This window comes from Bactrocera tryoni, chromosome 4 (assembly GCF_016617805.1).
Source record: "Bactrocera tryoni isolate S06 chromosome 4, CSIRO_BtryS06_freeze2, whole genome shotgun sequence".
Classification (NCBI taxonomy): Eukaryota; Metazoa; Arthropoda; class Insecta; order Diptera; family Tephritidae; genus Bactrocera; species Bactrocera tryoni.
The window spans coordinates 6228208-6247634 of record NC_052502.1 but is presented as its reverse complement, the minus strand read 5'-3'; the positions used below and the strand labels follow the sequence as shown (position 1 = coordinate 6247634).

General features: G+C 36.7%; 1 protein-coding gene across 4 annotated transcripts in view; it reads left to right on the top strand.

The window, feature by feature from the left end:
- Nucleotides 1–235: 235 nt before the first annotated feature.
- LOC120774312 overlaps nucleotides 236–19427 on the top strand; it is a 259357-nt gene continuing 240165 nt past the window's right edge. Inside the window, exons 1-2 of one of the 4 annotated variants that reach the window (XM_040103845.1) lie at nucleotides 236–425; nucleotides 3343–3768. In XM_040103845.1, the coding sequence (XP_039959779.1) occupies nucleotides 3502–3768 (267 nt within the window). In that variant the 5' untranslated portion in view covers nucleotides 236–425; nucleotides 3343–3501. Of the gene's footprint in view, nucleotides 448–3247; nucleotides 3769–19427 lie in introns of all 4 variants that reach the window. The other 3 variants (XM_040103847.1, XM_040103846.1, XM_040103848.1) reach the window with 3 other exon arrangements.

The following is a 19427-nucleotide window of genomic DNA, read 5'->3' as shown; positions in this document are numbered from 1 at the left end:
GGTGGCATTGTTTGTAGATTCGGGTTTGCCTGTCAGCCTGCCCGGGATGACTCTGGCTTAGCTCTGGCTGTATATGCAGGCTGGTTTTGCCTGTGCATTGTTGTTGTGGCACTAGTTCGCCGTATACCGACGATAAACGACGATGGCAGCGCTGTCGGCGTCTGGACTTCGGTGCTGTCGTGTCGATTTTGTAGAAAATTTCTGCAAAACACAGTTTAGTGTAGACTCCCCGAGGTTTCGGTTGTATCGACAGTAGTTGTAGTGCGTGTGAGCGAGTCGCAAAGCCGTCGGTGTTTTGATTATTTGCTGCTGGATTGAAAGAAAAGATATTGTGCTGTTTTAGAAATCATCTTGTTTGTTCGTTTTTTTTTGGCTGTGCCACAAATTTCGCTGGCTCTAGCGGTTTGCAAAAAGTGAATATAGAGGTGTGTACCGCCGGTTGGTTAGGTGTGTGTGTGTTCTGGTGTAGAAGGCTTTGAGAAAAAATCACGTTTTGAAGCGGTCGATTAAACTGCGATTAAAGCGTGACACCGTTCGTGTTGTTTTGCGCTTTGTTGTTGGTGGTCTTATTGTTTATTGTAGTTGTTGCTTTGGAGGTCAGTGAGCGCCAAACGTGTTATTCACGCGATGCGAGGGCAAACGGCACAATCGGGTGTGCAAAATCGATTGCGTGAATAAATATAAACAAAATTGAAAATGATAAAGGGATCTTTTTGTTGTTGCTTGTGGCAAAGTGTGATAAGAACTCACAATTAATAAAAGAAAACAATAATTAAATTGTTGTTGACTTAGTTAGCAAGTAAGATGTAGTTGTAGTTGGCAGTATAGGCATTTTTCAAACACAATATGGCAACTCCAATTCCCAGTAGTGGGAAAAATTTTGCATAAAATTGGAGATTCATAGGGAAATATAACTCTTGACGGTATCTTAGCTGTGTTTTTTTGATAAAATAAACTATTAGCGTTAAGTTAAAACAAATTTATTGAAAATTTAATATTAATAAAAAAATATTAGTTGACAACATTTTATTAATATTTACTGCAGACTCCATGTTGTTAGTTTGCATCTCAGGATCAGCTGATTTGAGTATGTTTTTTGCGGTCTCTGCTGGCATATTTAAATTTACGGTTATTTTAGGGTAAACATTAAATTTTACAACTCGAAAATCAAATTTTCTAATTACATATAAGCCATAAGTTTATAAATAAATAAATTGGCTGTAAGCGCGTAAGATATGGAATTACAGTTAATGATTCATGTAGTCTCATAAAGTTATAAGTTATAATGACCTTAAGAGCCTTTCAAATGGTTATTTGCGATTTCATGCAAATATTTAAACAAATTCTAGTGAGAAATCAACTGAAAAATTGGTTAACAAAAAATTTGTGTATAATAAGTAGAATGTTTGTTAAATAATTTTGTTTTTTAATTCAGAGAAAAATGATTTAACTTATTGCCATATAGTGCGCGGTTTGAGATATTTTCAAAATTAATTTTGTTTGTTTTCTTATTGGAAATTCATTTTTGATACCAATTGGGATTTTAGTTAGCGTTAAGATTAGAAAATCCCAACTTCTTTTCAATATTAACTAATGAAAAATAAATTTCATTGGAAAAAATAACGAATTTAAGGCTTCTTTCTCAATGTCTGGTTACCAGCCTTTCTGTCCAGTTGATAGAGTTGTCCGTTTAATAGATTGTACTTAATAAACATCAACAATGTGCATGGCTAATGGAGATGTCCGCTTAACAGAGCGTCCATTTAATAGAGCTTTCACTGTATTTTTATACTCTCGCAACAATGTTGCTAACGAGAGTATTATAGTTTTGTTCACATAACGGTTGTTTGTAAGTCCTAAAACTAAAAGAGTCAGATATAGGGTTATATATACCAAAGTGATCAGGGCGACGAGTAGAGTCGAAATCCGGATGTCTGTCTGTCCGTCCGTCCGTCTGTCCGTCCGTCCGTGCAAGCTGTAACTTGAGTAAAAATTGAGATATCATGATGAAACTTGGTACACGTATTCCTTGGCTCCATAAGAAGGTTATGTTCGAAGATGGGCCAAATCGACCCACTGCCACGCCCACAAAATGGCGGAAACCGAAAACCTATAAAGTGTCATAACTAAGCCATAAAGAAAGATATTAAAGTGAAATTTGGCACAAAGGATCGCATTAGGGAGGGGCATATTTGGACCCAATTGTTTTGGAAAAGTGGGCGTGGCCCCGCCCCCTACTAAGTTTTTTGTACATATCTCGGAAACTACTATAGCTATGTCAACCAAACTCTACAGAGCCGTTTTTAAAAGCATTTCCATATACAGTTCAAAAATGGAAGAAATCGGATAATAACCACGCCCACCTCCCATACAAAGGTTATGTTGAAAATCACTAAAAGTGCGTTAACCGACTAATAAAAAACGTCAGAAACACTAAATTTTACGGAAGAAGTGGCAGAAGGAAGCTGCATCCAGGCTTTTTTAAAATTGAAAATGGGCGTGGCGCCGCCCACTTATGGACCAAGAACCATATCTCAGGAACTACTAGACCGATTTCAATGAAATTCGGTATATAATATTTTCTTAACACCCTGATGATATGTACGAAATATGGGTGAAATCGGTTCACAACCACGCCTTCTTCCAACATAAAGCTATTTTGAATTCCATCTGATGCCTTCTCTGTATAATACGAGTATAAACATTAGGAACCAATGATGATAGCGGAATAAAACTTTACAAAAATACGGTATTTGAAAAATATTTAAATGACGAATAATGAAATCTCGATTATCACTTTACCATGCGAGAGTATAAAATGTTCGGTGACACCCGAACTTAGCCCTTCCTTACTTGTTTTTATTTATGAATTGTTTTCACTGTCCTATCTTCTAAGTTGGTTCGAACTGGACACAGGGTGCCAAATTTTACTAAAATCGGTTCAGTAGTTTAGGAGTCCAATGCGGACAAACAACGTGACACGTATTTTTTATATATTAAGATTGTGATTTTTATTGAGTTCAGAGACTATGCATAGGAATTAACATTGAAAAACTCAATTACAAAGCAATACTGGAAGCGGTACTGAACTGTTTCAAATTAATATTGGAAAATCTCGGAGTAGTAAGCGGACTTGGTTTTTAAATGGACATTTATTCCTACATTTCGCAGTTAAGAAATGAAAATATGGGCTAGCTTAGGGCTTTTCTTAAAAGTTTTTTATTTAAAGCGAACACTACCTTTACAGTTCGATCACTGCCACTTAGGAGCGATATTGGGAAGCATATATAATTTTTTTACAATCAGTCAGGCCCTAATATGACAAACGCATTTTGCTTGCAGATTAAAAGCAAGCAGTGAAACACAAATGATCTCAAAGAACTCAAAGTACACAAAAAAGTGTTTGAATAACTCGACCTAAAACATATAACAATTCAAAAGCGTGAAAAAATAAATAAAGACACAATTGAATTTAAAAAAGAAAAGCAAAACAATCTCAACATGCCACATATAGCTGCCACAGGTGCAGCCTACTACAGCGCCACTTCAACGAAGCTGGCACCCACTACACACAGGCGCTGGCTGACACTGTTCTTCGTGGGCTGCGTGGCCAGTTTGTGCGGCAATGCGGTGCAAGCCAGCCCGCTTTCGCCAGCAGGTGATTATCCTGGTATGGCGGACAATGCGAGAAACTCACTGCAATTGAGTCTGTCAGACCCGCGTGGACAAACGCGACGTGTGGCATGCCGCCGCGCTTGTTGGGCCATGGTGAGTACAAAGATAAGCACTTTTTATTATAAACAAAAGAGAAACAGGAAAATATGTGCATCAAAACAAAATAAACATCTTTGAAGGCACATGTATGTATATATAACATTCATATGTGTGTATGCGTGTGTTGCTTTTGCAACACATGTTTTCATGTAGTCGAGGGGAGCATTAAATAGAATTGATAGCAAATCCCTTTATGCGCCGCATTGATGGAATCCTATTCAATTTGTTATTTTTGTTTTTTTTTTCAATGATTTTTTTTCCTTTTGCTTTTGCGAATTTCCGCAATTACTTTGATGGATTTGTTGGATTATTTTCGGCGTTGTTGCACTCCAATACACACGCAATGTACTTGTATGTGCCGCAAAATGCCACACGCACACGCGCACATATGTTTGTTTGTCTCAGATGCGGGTTGCTTGCCACAACGCTTGCCAAAGGGGTTGCTGGACGCACAAACACATACGCACATATGCCTCATGAAGCCTGCGGCAAGCAAGCCTCGACTTGGCAGGCCTCACGTGTGAGTGACTAAGTATTTGCAACATAGCTTAACCCACATCCAACCAACAATAAGTCCCCCTACTCATTCCCTGATCCTTAACTCTGCATTTTTATTCCCACCCGCACTACTTTGGCTGTGTGCCTGAGCCATGCAGCGGAGAAAATGTTTTCATTTCGCATTTTCATGTTTTAATTTTGTACTCGCTTAGAATTTTAAGCAGTTGGAAAAACAAATCAACTCGCCAACCCACTCGCCAAGCCACTACCTTAACTTGCTTGTGTATTACGGTACATAGTTGGTATGCAGAACTCGGTCGTATGAAGTGCATAAGCGCTCGCATACACTGACAGCACACGCAGCATGGCAAAAGTCCATCGCCCTTAGCCCATATACGTAGGTCTCCGGCCCTCGTCTATCAAGCAAGCTTCATTTCGTCTGCTTCTCTGTTCTGTGCGCAGCTGGGGGGGCTTTGCTGTAATTTGTGGACAGTTGCATTTCAAATGCCTGCAGGGCAATCACATCAGGGCGCCTTCGACTAATGAAAATATGCTGCCAAATACAATTGTATGTTGCATATATAGCCGCATTTGAGGGAAGTTGTATTAGATGAGCTGTCCTGCCCATTTGTATGTGCGCACAGTTCAAAAGTATTTGAGGTACAATTATTTCGGAAACATCGGAAATATTAGTTTACAGTGTTGACTTGCAAGTTCTGGTGTTAAAAAAAATATATAATTTTTTATTTCTAATATTTTCTATCGTGTATTTATTTAATTTTCAAATATTTATTTACATTTATTTACTAATCAAATTTCAGCTCAAAAAATGTGTTGCTGGCTCTTGGCGTTAGGTAGTTATACGACGGTCCCTTTGATCCGCACTCAGGAGTTCTGACATCACAAAAGACAAGCGTCTCTAGCAGACCAAGTGGGATTATACCTAACTTAACCTTATATACTCTATTAATCAAATGAATTACTTTAAAGTTAAGAAGAAACTCTGATAGTATTATTTCCTCGTTTTTCATACAAGGAACCTAAAGTCGACTTTAGTCGACAGAACTCAATGCCGATTTTTGATGCTTTTACTTATTTACAAACTTCTGTCAAAAAACATATGTTAAGGTTTCAGTTAGTGGTTACTTAGCAGACCATATTTTAAGTGAATATTGGTCTATAAGGCTGCTCGTCATATATTCTCTCACATATTGCTTAAAGCTTTTTGTAACCTCGCCGTAATATTAATTCTATGTTATTGAAAAAAGGGTATTTCTTCTAAAGTATATTTTGTTGCCTCCAAAGGAACTGTTAGGTATTTTAATTCCTCGTTTATATTTTTTACGGAAAACAGTTTCGAAGATACGAGCGTATTTCTAAGAATATTTTAACCTAGGGTCATCAACTCCCAAAACTTGAAATGCGTTTTTCTCAAAATGCTGTTTTCAGAGTCGGTGAGGCTAAATTTTACGGTTGGACCAACCCAATTGAAATTTTCACATATCTTTTGCAAATACGATATGTATATTTTGTGGTAATGATGGCAGCAATAAAGTTTTTAATAACAATTTCGATTTTTGCCACTCTAAAATGTAAATTTTCTCACACAAAACAACTTTTAATTAATTTTTTTTTTCAAAATTAAAATTATGAATATATTTTTTTCTTTGCCTATATCTTTCTATTAATATAATGTGTGTTTTTTATTTTGGTTTTTGGATTCGAAATAAATTTAAGCAAATAAATTTTCCACACAATGCAATTTTTCAGAGGTCCTTTTAGACCTGCTATAGAATCAAAGGAACCCAAAAGTTTTCAGAGTCAACCGTCAATTACTCAAGAACATTAAATTCTGTAAATGTAATGTTTTTATTTATTAAATAAAATATCTCTTCGTAAGATGGCTATTCCTTCCTCCCCATAGGAGAATGGTAACTCGTATCATAAAAGAATTGGGCGGAAGTGGAATCTCGTAATCGTCATTGCTTTCGCTGTTGTTTGTAAACTTGTTAAGGTAACTGGTATTACAATCGTTTCTTCTCTCTAGTCAAAATTACATATAAAAGCAACAACAAAGCTTTCGAGTTGATTTCGTGCAAGACAGTATGCGAATATTTCAACAAAGTGGTATAACCTCTATATTCAATGTTACCAAGTTTTACTCTGCATATTTCAGTTTTATTGTTATGAATAGTTCAAATAACAAAAAAAAAATACGAATTTATTTTTTTTCTTGGGTTTTGAAAACATAAGACAAGAATAAAGCGCTACAGCGATTCTTGAGGCGAAATATAATATGTATACATACATTTGTATAATTTACTCACTAAGAAAGAATCTTAACGCATGTAACCAATCCTAACTATCTCACTAAAAGATACGCAAAAAAAGGGTACGTACGGGTTACTCCAAATATTCTACTACGAAAATCACACTTGCTACGGTGATTACATAGTTTTGTGTAAATTATTATTTATTTTAACAAACTATTGTTAAATTTTTCCAATTATATCAAAAATATCATTCCAAGTTGATTATTTCCATCTATATTGTTAATGTAATTACTATTTTTGAGGTTTATCTGATTATATATGTATGTACATATCGTCATTTAAAATGAAAAATAACGTAACATCATTTTTCATAAGTTTACAGGCGAAGGAAAAACGATATAATAGAAACCACTCATATGAAAGAAAATTTGAGTTTTGGTTATAAAATGGTTATGTATTGGTTATATCTGACAGACAATGAAAATTTTATGCCACAATATAGTCACCTAAAATGCAACAAAACGAATGATCAAAAAATTCGAAAATGAGTGTTTTATTGATTACGATTAACCACTTCAAATTACATACATATAAGTACATACGTCCAACATTTTAAGGTTCTGCTAAAACGATATAACCCAGTTTTAAACAAAATTTTAATTTTGTTTCATACATGTTCCATTTTATAACGTGTTTCATTCATTTCTCTGTATATTTCTGAAAATGTTGTTACTTTATTTTGCATTTTAGGTAACGATATACATATGTATTTTATAGTCATATTTGTTAAGAAAAGTAGATTGATTTAAAACTGTACATATTAAAAGCGCCAATATACTATAGACTTACTGGGGGACCAAACGCCCAACAAAGATCGGCAAAGCGCCTACATTGCAATCTCGGTGATGCAAACATTTTTATTTCGAAAATATTTTTGAAAGTTTTCCATTACAGATACTTTTCCTCAAAAGAGTTATTGTAGTCAAAAAAGGCAAATTTCAATAAACTGATCTCAGCTGTGAAAGCAGCTGATTCTTTTTTTTATTTGTAAGTTTATATGGCACAATGGCTAAATCACAAGTGCTGCCCATTTTGTTTGAACAAACTAAGTATAGTTTGACAACTGGAAAAAAGTTTTGAAGTATTATTTTGAATTTTGACATTTTTAAAATAGCGCCGACAGAAATCTTCTAGAACTATTACTTTTTATACAGTGACCAACCTTCTTCTTCATTTTGATTTTAATTCGGCATTATATCATGTATAAATCCCAAGAAAGACTAAGGCTTAAATGTTAATTAGAGTGTGGCCACATACACTAATGATATTAAGGGAAATACACAGTCAATTTAATATGGTTTATTTATTTAAAAATTTAACAATTATATGTCTTTAAACTAATAATAAAGCAGAAGAAGATGAGTATAAAAACAGGTAAAGAAGGGCTAAGTTCGGGTGTCACCGAACATTTTATACTCTCGTATGATAATAATAATCGAGATTTCATTATCCGTCATTTACATATTTTTTTATTTTGCTGTAAAATTAATTAAATTAGTAGTTCCTGAGATATGGTTTTTGGTCCATAAGTGAGCGACGCCGCGCCCATTTTCAATTAAAAAAAAAGCCTGGGTGCGGCTTTCTTCTGCCATTTCTTCCGTAAAATTTAGTGTTTCTGACGTTTTTTGTTAGTCGGTTAACGCACTTTTAGTGATTTTCAACATAACCTTTGTATGGGAAGTGGGCGTGGTTATTATCCGATTTGTTCCATTTTTGAACTGTATATGGAAATGCCTGAAGGGAACGACTCTATAGAGTTTGGTTGACATAGATATAGTAGTTTCCGACGGGGCCACGCCCAATTTTTCAAAAAAATTACGTCCAAATATGCCCCTCCCTAATGCGATTCTTTGTGCCAAATTTCACTTTAATATCTTTATTTATGGCTTAGTTATGCCATTTTATAGGTTTTCGGTTTTCGCCATTTTGTGGGCGTGGCAGTGGGTCGATTTTGCCCATTTTCGAACTTAGTCTTCTTATGGAGCCAAGGAATACGTGTACTAAGTTTCATCATGATATCTCAATTTTTACTCAAGTTACAGCTTGCACGGACGGACGGACGGACAGACAGACATCCGGATTTCAACTCTACTCGTCACCCTGGTCACTTTGGTATATATAACCCTATATCTGACTCTTTTAGTTTTAGGACTTACAAACAACCGTTATGAGAATAAAACTATAATACTCTCCTTAGCAATTTTGTTGCGAGAGTATAATTATTCTTGTAAATTGTAATACTGAGCTTAAAAATAGCTTATCCACTCAGATTAGAACAATTGAGACCAGCGGTTCTATGGATAATAATGAGAGAACTTCAGAAATTGGTATAGGTTTATAAATTTCAGCTATTTAGTTCACACTGAACGTTTTATAGATATTTAAGGAAAATTTTTTATTACACATAGTATTTAGAAGTTCGCTGTTTGCTACAAAGAAATGAGCACTGTCTTGATGTAAGGTATATATCCACATCGGAGCTGTCATCAGTAAAGAAAATTCTATAGAAAATGGTTTTCGTTTTAAAATTCACTTTTTTTGTCGCAAAAAATTAAACTATTTCAAGTTATTTTATATATTTATCATAAACTTAGGGAACACCTAGCACATCTATGCTTATATATTTTTTTATATTCTTACACTCATGTGCCACGAAGGCAACATGTTTTAAATTCCAAATGACATTTGACCCAAATTGACCTGATGGATCGGCAAATAAATACTTACTCACATACACCAAACACATGTTGTATATTTTAACGAGGTTTTTTCAAACAATAACTGCCCTGAATCTGATTTTGAATATATGCAGCAGCTGTGAATTTGCATTTCTAATTCGGACGCAAAGAGGCCAATCAAAGTGAACAACGGCAAGCACAACTTTACGGGACAACTTATAAGTGCGTGCTGCACACACACATATGTGAATACATACATATCAACATACTTATGTATAAATGGTAGACGGCATGTACATATCTGTGAGTTTACAAACAGAGGCATATGTGCATATGTTGCAACATTAGAGACCGACCAACTAGCATCAAGAGTCCATGGAAACTATTACGCACACTTGGCACTCAGCTCGTATTTAGATTAAATTAAATTTTATAAAGTTGTGCAATTCACAAAAACTTTTCGTTGCATGTTGCCACTGGAAATGCCGGAATGAAATTCAAATTTGAAAAGAGCAGCGCCGAAAAAACTGGGTAAATAGATGCATATGTGCCTGCAATGGAACTCTCATATGCACGCGGCATGCAGCGGACCAATAAACAAATATGTGTGCGTGTGTGTGTGAGTGCCTTTTCGTTTTTGACAATTTTGACAATTTCATTTTCTGCATTGCTGACAGCAGTTGTCAGGCGCTGTTGCTGTTGTTGTTATTGCCGCAGCACAGTTGCATAACTGCAGTGGATTCACAGTGCAACGAGGCAAGTTGTTGCCGCCCGAACCGTATGCTTGCCGAGTTTACGGCCAAAATGTGCCAATTTCTGTGTACTTTGCATTCGCAAATGCTCGTCGCTCCGACTGTGTTATCTGCTCGCATTCATATTTGCATAGTTGTTACATGGCAGTGCAAATGCATGCCTGCGTATGTGTGTGTGTGTGTGAGTGTGCATTTATTGTGCAATTATTTGCATACTCGCAAAACAATATGCAAATTGATAAAACGGAAATGCAACACTCAAACTCACTGCTACATAAACAAACGCACACATATTTACATATGTATATCTCGCACACACACACACGCGCACCTGCTTGCAGTTTATTCGAAGTAAACGCAAATATTTAGGGAAATGAACTGTTTCGTGTGTGGCAAAAGTAAAAGTGCTGCAAGGCTGGTGCCGTGTGTTTGTGCATTTTGCTAAGCGAAAGTTAGCTACTGAAATATACCGTTACATGGTCACTTGGCTAATGAAAATATTTAAATTGAAAGGAAAAAGTGGCGAGTAGTTTGTTACCTCATTTTGTGTATGCAAGTTGCACTATGTATTATTGCCAAATTGAGATAAATATACAGGGTGCGCCATCTTGAACGTCGCACACTTCTCAATGACTTGATTAAATCGGAAACCTCAACCGGTCACCTACATTTCTGATCATAAGTCGCTTTTTACCGAAACCAAAATGAAACAACTCGCCGGGACAGTGACACCGAACATCGAAAATAATTTAGATTAACTCAACCGATGTGCGTTGTTGGAAAATTGTGGTCAAGAGTTAATATCTCTAACTATGATTTTTGAGAGTTTTTAAGCACGGAACATTGAGAGATCATAATCAAGCAATTCATTAAACCGAGAAGCTCCACTGACACACTCCGGATATTGAAAGCTGTCGGTGGAATCCACAAGACGATACAACTTTACTCAGCTCGGCATTATTCAAAAGGTCTAAAAGGGTTAACTAGTGTTTAAAGGATAGCTATAATTAGCTTTGTTACAGATATCATATTGAAGACCCACGGTCCATGGCATTAAGAATATGCTGGCAGTTTTGCTCGAAATCCTACAACTTAAACGAATTTCTCAAAGCAAACTGAATGCAGACTAATAAAAAATTCATTGGAGGCCCATTAGATATCATTGCAAAACCAAAAATTCGCGTTGTGGGTCGCATTATTAAACCGCAGTTTAAAAAAAATTAAAAAAAAAGTTGAAAATCAACATCGGCATGTACACTGCATATGTCTGCTCACAAACGAGAGTTAGGGGCTCAATGCTCATGACATTCGGCGCGCCAGCCGAGTCGATGAAATATCTTTCTACAATAAATAGAGTTTGATCTCGGACCCTATTATCATCAAACGCATCATTACTGTTAAAGAGATATGAGTTTATGAATTGTCCAACAATATCTGAAGGTACTCAAGACCATCACAGAATAAGCTCTTAAGGAAACGTCTCAGTGTAACCCTCCGAAAAATTACAGATTTTCGTGATTTTTTTTTTATTTTGAAATTAAATAATCAGTCCGATTTTTTGTTTATAAATAAACTCATTCATGAAAAATACAAAATAATTTTTTTATTTTTATTCATTGTTGAAATGACACAAAACAGGTCCACGATTGCGCCCGCAATTTTGATCTAAAACAAAATTTTTAAAAATATTATTAATCTGTAGGAAAGTCGCTATCGCGCTGTGGACATTTGACAAAATGGCGGCGGCTTGAATAAAAAATATCGAATTTGGCCCTTTTTCGAATGTTTTTCGTAGAAAATAATAGGAAAGGAAAAAGCTCACACAGCGCAATAGAGAATGACGTTAAGAATGTTCTCTCCAAATTGATTCTAGATGCGTTCAAAACTCTTACTTTGAGAGCAACTGTAACATTCTGAGAAAAACGCGTTTAAATATTGGAGTCGCTCCCTTCCCCGCTCTCTACCCTTTCTACAAAAAACGCCCTGACGACCGTAATAATTTGAATTTTGACTTCAAAATTTGAGATAATGTTTACTAAAGTGTACAATATCCGATAATGCAAATCGAGTTTTCGAAAATTGCCTTTAACAAAGCGATTAGCAAGCTTGTTTTAGCTCAGAAGCCTATTTTGTGAGAGATATTAAAGATTTCAATTAAAATATGTAGAAATATATATTCTGTTTTTCTTATTCCGGGTCGTATTTGATCAGATAGTATGACATACTGTGGATCAAATATGCTTATTCAGCAGATATTTAGTTTGTGCAGCGAAATTGCCTGGATATTAGATTTCCAAAATAGATGTCAACGGCGGATCACCCAGATCCATAGAATTCACTTCCATTGACTTCTTTCTGTGGAGTTTTTAGTACGCCAGCGATTCAATTCAAAACTCAGTATGCTTCTTACTTGAAAAAATATTTCGTTTAATGAATTTTGTAATAAGTTGAATGATCTTCAAAAAACGTCCATTTTTCATAGACCTAAGCATTTAAGAGGTATTAACGAGAAGTTTGATGAATGATGATGTAATGAGAAAAATCGTTTTAAATTGCAAAGCTAATAGCCTCGTAGGAAATTTACTGCTCTACAAAAATGGTCAGTATAATTTTTCATTTAAATTTACAGTTTAGGAGGTATTCACCGTTAAGCATTAATGCCTATTAAAGAAAAAAACAAAAACTTCATAAAATTTCAACGGTTAATATCTTTTAAACGGTTAGGTTTACGAAGAATCCATTAGAGAACATTTTGTAGAGCGTTCAATTTTCTAAAAAATATGCATGTGAAACTGGATATTTTTTGAAGTAGTTGGAAGCGAGATTTGAATCTTTAAGGCGGAGGACTTTCCTTTTCCAAAGAGCTCATACTTGTAGAGACTTTCTTAGAGGTGTCTATCAACCAATTATTCAAATTAAGAAGCAAAAATCTTGGCCAGTTTGGTCCATAATATTGTAAACACTATATTGAAAACAAATAGATATACAATATAATAACTTAAAATGCTAAAAATTACAATAATTTGGCTGAAATCATGCAAGTATATGTAAATTCATAGCTGGAGGCGCACTTCTGCATACTATTTGTATTATCAATATACCCATTGTTCATAAAAATCATTGCTTTTATATTATTATCTGGATATTATATTTACCTTCAAATATTTATATATGTATATATGTATGTATGTAAATACTACTGTGCCCAAAAAATAAGGTGACATTTGAATTTAAACTGCGCGCGTGGATGGATTTTTTTTTTAGGCTGGTAGTACTGTCAGTCACATTTATGTCAAATTTCATGTCCAAATATTCATTAGTGTTTGAGATACGTGTCGTTTTGTGAGCTGCTAAAAGAGAGTTTTTCGTTTTTTGCGATGTCGAAATTTGTTGAGCAAAGAATTTGCATTAAATTTTGTTTACGGAATCAATTTTCTGCTGCGAATACGTTGAGGATGGTGCAGAAAGCCTTTGGTGATGCGGCTATGTCTAAAAAAATGTTTACAAGTGGTATAGTGAGTTCCAAGCCGGCAGTGAACGTGTCGAAGACGAAGAGCGTCCAGGACGACCATCAACCTCAACCGATGAAGTTCACGTTCAACAAATCAAAGATATGGTGTAGAAAAACCGTCGATTAACAATTAGGGACCTTGCTGATGACGTTGGCATATCGAAAGGCTCAGCCAATACCATTTTGAAGGATGTTTTGGGCCTCAAGCGCATCAAATCTCGATTGGTACCGAAAACATTGAATTTTTTGGAAAAAAGGCGTCGCGTTGTGTGAAACGATGCTTTCCGACTAGCAGGGTTCATGAAACGCATTATAACTGGCGATGAGACTTGGATCTATGCTTACGACCCCGAAACAACTGATCAATCGAGCGAATATCGTGCCAAAAGAGAGCCGAGACCAAAAAAATCGCGCCAAAGTCCCTCAAAAATCAAGGTCATGTTTTCTTCGATTATCGTGGTGTTGTGCATTATGAATTCCTTCCGACCGGTCAAACAGTCAACAAGGAATATTATTTGAACGTTATGCGTCGTCTGCGTAACGCTATCCGCCTAAAAAGGCCGGAATTGTGGAAAGACAATTCTTGGTTTTTACACCACGATAATGCACCATCCCATGCTGCCCTCGTAATTCGTGATCATTTCGCCAAAAACGCAACCCATATCGTTCCGCAACCACCGATCTGGCGCCATGCAACTTTTAGCTGTTCACCAAGCTCAAAAGATCGCTCCGGGGGCACCGTTTTTATACGATAGAGGAGATTCAAGCCGCAGCGAAGACGGAATTGAAGGCCATCCCGGAAAGTGACTTCAAGCAGTGTTTCGAAGATTGGAAAATCCGTTGGCATAAGTGCATTGCATCGGTAGGGGATTACTTTGAAGGGGATGAAATTGATTTTGGAAGAATAAATAAAGAATTTTCAAAATAAATACAATGTCACCTTATTTTTTTTGCACAGTGATTTGAGATAAAAAATTATAATCAATAAACAAATATTTAATATGCGTTTATTTGTAATAGAACCACATAGACTCCACCATCATATACATACATAAATATATGTACATATTTATATCTTAATCCAAACAGAATCAACATAAACGCTCGCGTTGTGGTTTTAATTCTAGCTTAAGTAAATAAAAGTACAAAACCAGCCATGCTACCCCGGCTAAGCAAGTCACAATATGCCGTTAACAAAATAAAACTCACTACCTTGCCGCCGCCGCCAACACTTCTCGCCCATTCACAGCTTTCATCTAACGCTTTGTTTTCGAAATATCGATTTTCACACACTCGCCTAACGCTCTTCGCGCCTTTACACTTATGACCGTACACCCACACATACGCGCACAAACACACATACACGTTAATAACCACTTGAGCGTTGCGCCTGTGTAAGTTTGTTTGCTGGTTGGGCGCACAGTTGGGGCGCTGCACAAATCTGCTACAAGGTATTTTGCAAATTTCAATGCCACAACTCGGAGCGCACGGCGCTACTCATCACATTTTTCACCTTCGCGCAGGCCACTTGAGCGTGCATTCAACCACCGGCAAGCGGCGCCCTGTGCGAAGGTTCTGTGTGTGCGTCCGTTTGCCTATTTGCATTTGTAGTAGTTTTTGGCTTTGGTTTTGAAACTTTACGCGCCCGGCCAACACTTGAACTTGCTACCCGTCGACGAAACTTTCAATGTTGCCAGCGTAAACGTGCAACAAACACAACAACAATGACCACACATACACACATAGACAGCCTGCCAGTCCGAGCGCCTGCTGGTATGCTTCAAATTTATTTATGCGCCGCATTCATCACTCGTCGGCTTCGAGTATACTTCAGTTTTAAATAGAAAATGTTCAGCGCCAACCCGTCCGCGCCCGTCTTCGCGTCGGCAACTCGTGTTGCTTTAACGAGAATATTAAGGCAACAACAAAATAGGAGTATAAAAAACGAAAATACGGCGAAAAGAAATCGTACAAAGTGAAATGAAAAGCCATTCAATTTTTGGGCGCTCGAAACGAAATGAAAAATCTGAATGAATGACTGACTGACTGAGTCGAATGAGTGAGTAACTGACGCGCGCTCAGCGGCCGGGTGAATAACTTTAATATGCGCTTATGCGAAATTGTGTGCGTGTGTTCGGCTTCATTGCGCAGTTGGCAAATGATAAATTGAACTTTACCTTGAGAAAAATGAAAACAGCAGTTTGGAGCAAGTTGCGGCGGATCGACGGTGCGTTTTAATGTAGCGCAGACGCCGACTTCAGCAAGGGTCTGGTTTCTGTCTGGAACTTTTTCCTTTCCTTTGCATTCGCATCATTATTTTCCTCCTACAAGTGGCCACTTTGCATTCATTTTGGAGCAACATTTTGACTAAATTTACATTTTCATATTTAATTTGCCACAACACCCACACACATACACGCATTTACTCGGTTTTCGGTATTTTTAGGCAGCGTTGGCTAAAGTCGTGCAGTGTGGCAGTCTCTGTGGATGCCTCAACCCAGTGAAGCGGCAAAAAAATCTGCCAAATTAAGTCGGCTTCTCATTTCACTACTTGCCAGCGCATACCATATATATATTAGTGTATATTTATATACACATAATCTGCAGACTCAATGTGGTATGTTGCACTTAATTTATTTAATCAAATTTAAGTGCACTCATGAGCGTTCGAAAGCATAAAAGGGGTTGCAACTACTTTATGCTCAATTTTTGGTGTGTAAAAATGTTCGTGTATGTGTGCGTGTGTGTGCGTAGACAATTTCAATATGCCATAAACGCTCACCCATAAAACATGAATCTCTTTAAATCCACCGATTTTCCCCAATTGCTGACAAAAAAATGGAAAAAATCCGACACTCGAGTGCCGTTATTATTTTATGTACGCATAATTCTCAATTTTAACTGGCAATTGAGATTGAGGATGTCTTCATATCGTAAATTGCTGACATGCAATGAACTGTGTGATTTCATTCAAACGGTTTTTGCTTTAGTTCATACTTCACTTAATGACTGCTTATATTATACTTTCTTCAATTGGTTGGGGGAAAAAAGACCAGAAATTATTCAAATAATTTTAATTATTTCATCTTTTTATTGGCGGATCAAAAGCGTTGCTAATTAGTGCATATTTCGATTATTCCTCAAGACAATGCGTACACAAAAGTATAATTATTTAAGCAGCTCGGCTCGATTTACTATAAAACGAAGGAAACGAAAGTCCAAAAATGATGTTCCTTAGCATTTCTTTTCTTCGTAGTAGATATGCAGAGATCTAGAACCCTCTGGTTGGAGTCTATGTACATACCAAATTCACATATAGATCCAAAAACCCTGCTCGAATTAATAGAGACTGAATTCAAAAATTTTGGTTATTTAATAAATGCAAGAAGACCAATTATTTGTTTTGGGTTGTCAACATAAAATATAACACAATTTATTCGATATGCTTTTAATTGATTTGAGCTGACAAAACCAGAATTTACTCTTTCTGTGTTTTCAGTAATTTGTAAAATTTCTCGGGTTGCTTAGCAATAATTTCTTTATGGTTGGGTAAGTAGGTACAGTGGCTGTCTGACGTCTGTGATACTACCTTCCCTCTACTGTCTTCTCTCTGAATCACGTATTTCTCCTAATGAAGTTCATCAGATGCATAGATGAGGCTTTATATTCTTCTGCTCTTCTAACTCTTGACAACTTTCACAATAGTCGTTGTATGGCGTTCCTAGTCTACTGGCATGTCTGTTAATTAGACAGTGACCTTTTAATACTTCTATCAGAGTTCGCATATCTCATGAGACTCAACTCGATTTGTAACATATTTGTCGATTAAATCTGCAAGTAGCCAGAGACATACATCTACATATATGCTCTGGCTAGCTCACCTGATTCACAATTCCAAGGGATGTCACTATGTCCTGAAACCATTGCAATTTTAACGTCCGATGGTTACAGACTCAGTAAGTGAATTTCAAATAACCTTGAGGTCTACTAAGCCAATGTTAACTTTTTGGACAGCATATATCCAGGAATATTTAAGCAGTTAATCGCAAACATAATAAGCCAGTAGACTTTCGTATAATGCTTCGTAAGGTCTAGTTAAGATTTCGGTATGAAAATCAGTTTAATTGGTGACTTTTTGATCACATTTTAGGTCTCAATTGGGGTTTTTCGTTCCCACTAAATGACAGTTTTACTACAAGTACGTTTAATGGGGTTGCATGGATTTAAGGATTTCAAAAAATCGATTTTTCATTGTGCTGTTTTTTTAATTTTAAGTTGATCGTAATAATATTTTCGGAGATACAGCCTTGAGAAGTTGAGCGCTCGAGGCTAGCTAGGCTAAGTGCGCTATTTTTAAACGCTTTTTTCCCGAAACTGTGCTTTTGTAGACGGTTGCCAAGATTTCTCGAGAACTACTCAACAGATCTTCATGAAATTTTTCACAGGGCTTTAAGATACAATTCTAAAGACTTGGAAGCAGAATTTTTTTTTCAATTACAACTATTTGAAAAAACAAGTTGCGAAATTTTCAGTTTTTTACAAAATGTCTGCCAAAAATCTAATTTTAAGTGTTTTTTTCAGTGGTCCGATTTAAGTAAAGGTTTTAAAACACTTATTTTTCACTTTAGATTATCCTGTAAGGAGTTATGCTGCTAACGCGTGAGCATTTGTTTCCGAGAGATCACCGGAAATGGCGTCCCAATGGCCCAATTTAAAATACATTTTTCCAAAATTTACAGAATTTCTTTTTAATACATATACCATGTTTCTAACTAAAAGTATAAAAAATTCTAACAAAATATTTAATTTTTTATATGAGAAAAATATTGTTAAAACAATGCTGATTTTTACCCGAGGAAACCCATGTTGCCCCTTAAATGCTTTCAATGATAACACGTTGCTAACTTTAGAGTGACATTAGAAATTGTGGCACCCTGTACAACGATTTTCGAAATACCGTAAGATTCACGTTGTAGAAATCCTTTCCAATCTCTGAATATTGCTCCCAGTGTCATTTTCCAATTAAAATTTATAATTTGAGAGAAAAGATGCACTTTCAGCGTGGCTAAACCAGTTAGTATATCTCGTGTTCTCGAAAGTTACGCAGACTCTTGAAAGAGTTTGAACTCTCGACAGCCTTCCCAAGAAATTAAATTACCAGCAAACAAGAGTGAGCAGCACACTACCAACCCTCCATACGCTCACGACATCGCGCTTAATATTTTCGCTCGCCCAGTGTAAGTACTGCCACTAGTGAAGTAAGTAATTGCCGCTGATAAACACTTGACAGCAGCAGCACTAAGTAGACACTTAAACGAAACTAACTGTTATTACTTAGTAAACGTTGCACGCTATATTGAACCTACAAGCAGTCTGATTAGCACACGCGCCAGCTCGCCTACCAACCGGCAAACGTGCAACATACAAAGGTACTTTGCCACTACGCAGCAACTACGCTGGCGGTCTGCGTTCGTGTGCGCTATCAAAATTTTCAACCAAATATTTTCCAGTTTTTCCACTACTTCTAGCTGTTTTCCGCACTTCAATTCGGGCAGCGCACCAAGCAGCAACGCGCTGGGATGCCTGCCATAACAATATAAGCTGTAATGCTGCTGTCGGTGCATGGCTGGTGTTGCAGATTTTTCGTGTTAATGCGCCGGCGCGGCAGTGTAGTGCAAATTTAATTTTTTTCCGCTTTGTTGCACTCACCGTGCCACAGCCGCGAGCATCATTTTGTAGCGGCCACCGTTGCTGCAACGCGCCAGGAAGCGTATTAAAAGACTTCACCTTTGTTTTTACGCGCTCACACACCGCCCGATAGCGCATGCGGCAGGAGCCTATGGCTTCTGTTGAAAGCTGCCAACTGCCAAGTGTGCCATTA